Source organism: Orbicella franksi, chromosome 10, assembly GCF_964199315.1.
Source record: "Orbicella franksi chromosome 10, jaOrbFran1.1, whole genome shotgun sequence".
NCBI classification, from domain to species: Eukaryota; Metazoa; Cnidaria; class Anthozoa; order Scleractinia; family Merulinidae; genus Orbicella; species Orbicella franksi.
Window position 1 is genome coordinate 2,989,671 of NC_138154.1, and position 2,110 is coordinate 2,991,780.

The 2,110-nt window shown below is 38.7% G+C and overlaps 1 protein-coding gene across 1 annotated transcript in view; it reads left to right on the forward strand.

The window, feature by feature from the left end:
• Positions 1-1,176: 1,176 nt before the first annotated feature.
• LOC145500002 (uncharacterized) overlaps positions 1,177-2,110 on the forward strand; it is a 2,327-nt gene continuing 1,393 nt past the window's right edge. Inside the window, exon 1 of the mRNA XM_081479515.1 lies at positions 1,177-1,576. Coding sequence (XP_081335641.1) covers positions 1,196-1,576 — 381 coding nt within the window. The 5' untranslated portion in view covers positions 1,177-1,195. The remainder of the gene's footprint in view (positions 1,577-2,110) is intronic.

Consider the following 2,110-nt stretch of genomic DNA (forward strand, 5'->3'; position numbering starts at 1 on the left):
GTAATCTGTTAATGCTGTCATATGCTCTTGGTCATTTTGAAGAGCCAACAAAATATTTAAGGTAATTGCTCTGAATTACATTGTGCATCCCTGAAAAGGCCGGTTTTCACATCATTGGTGCACGTGCACAAGCGCATGCTATCACAGGAATCCTACGCTTGCACATCCATGCATTAGATCTTAGGTTATGCAATAGTCAACGTATAAGGATTTCTATGGGAAAAATGGTTATATTCCTAATCCTAAAACATACGAAAAAGCAAGTATGAATAAAAATAAACCTAATTCGCTTGAGGTGTTTGTTTCCCTGTTTCACGTGAGGTTTTCTAGGCCAATTCATGGCAATTTGGGGCTCATAAACCTCACCAGAAACAAGGCAACACACACCTGAAGTTAGGAAGGTTTATTTTTACTTATACTCCTTCATATATTTTAGGGTTGAGAATACAACCGTTTTCCCATAAATTGATACAAATCCTTATATTCCAACTGTTGTGTAACCTGAGCACTACTGTAGAATACGGACTCTCATTTTTGTGGTTGGGCTACTTGTGGAGTAAATATATACCATTAAGAGATTTCCTTCAAGCTAAGATCAACAGCGAAATAAATGCTCATTTTAATTACATAATTTTGGTAAATACTGATTATTCTCTTTCAGTTGAAAATTTAGACTAAAATATTTCGGAAGGAAAAAAATGATATGGCTAAAAATGCGCACAAAACCATTACTCGAGGATTCAAACAATATTATGGTCTTAAAAACAACCACTTGAGGAACATTTTGAGTTGTCGTTTAAAATTGTGTTTTTTTCCTCGTAAATTATATATTACATTGTTCCACGTGCTCTAGACTTTGCTTTCAGTTACTGCAAAATGTAATGTGAACCGATAAGATAACGTACTTGATTAGAACCAGTACAGGCATTTACCCGGATAAGATTGTGCCATCATATAGTCTCCTTCACAACCGTTATTAGGGTCGTCACGCAACGCTCCTCCCCACTAACGGCTGCTCATGAGAGAGACACATTCCTTTCCCTTTGTTTTTGAATGCACGTGATTGTTATCGGCTACTCCTATCAAATTCCTCGTTATATTTGCTGGGCACTTGCTGTGCACGCGAAAACAAAACATGACAGATGCATACGTGCGAAACCACGATCTTGACCCGGGGATCTTAACCAAGTGAAAGATGAATGTTACTCCGAAAAAGTTATTGAATAGTGATACAAATTGCTTTCTTTGTTCAGCTGCAGTCACTTCTAAACAACGTGTACGTGTTTTTAAATCTGGTAGTACGGGAACAAGCTCTTTTGACCTTCAAGGACTTATAAACAAGGCATTGGACATCGACGTAAATGTTTACTCTAATTCGGACGTTGCAGTGTGCATTAAATGCTACAAGTCCTTGGTGAAATACCAGAAAGCGGAAGAACATGTCAAGGAGATGAAGACTGAGCTCAAGTCTGCTTATTCAGCGAGTGGCAGACGTGTGAAACGATTATTGCGCACCGAAAACATAAATGAATTAACAGCTGGCAGTGGGACATCCGTCAAACAACACCTTTCATTTGTAAGTTTAAATGAATTTCCTACGACTTGTTCTTCTTCCAACTTAACTCCCTCGAGTTCAGCGTTACCAAGGCTCACTATAAGCCCAATTGGTAAACCACAAGGTTGTTTATTTGACAATGGCACGTTTTCACTCGTACGAAGCGCTTTCGCCGCACCATTTGTCATTTCGAGTCCAAAGATAAAACAGACAAATCAGCAAAAAAATGAAACAAAGACGAAGGTCGTCGTTGAGTATCCCGGTAAGACCGTGAACAAAACCCTGTCTGGCGATATAGAACCAATTGTCAAAGCTTTGGCTCACGGTCCACCCTCAAGAATTGTAAAAACAGTTCTAAAATGCAAGATTTTGAGAACGGAAATCATTTCTCAGGTTCTACGCGTCGTTGCATCAGACATGAATGAACTTTGTTCGAAGAAAAATCCATCGATCCTCAGAAAAACAAGCAAAGATGATCTTATAAACTTTGACATGAAAAAACTTTGCGACGAATGGAAAGAACGCGCACCAGTCTTTTACTCATTTCTGCTAACT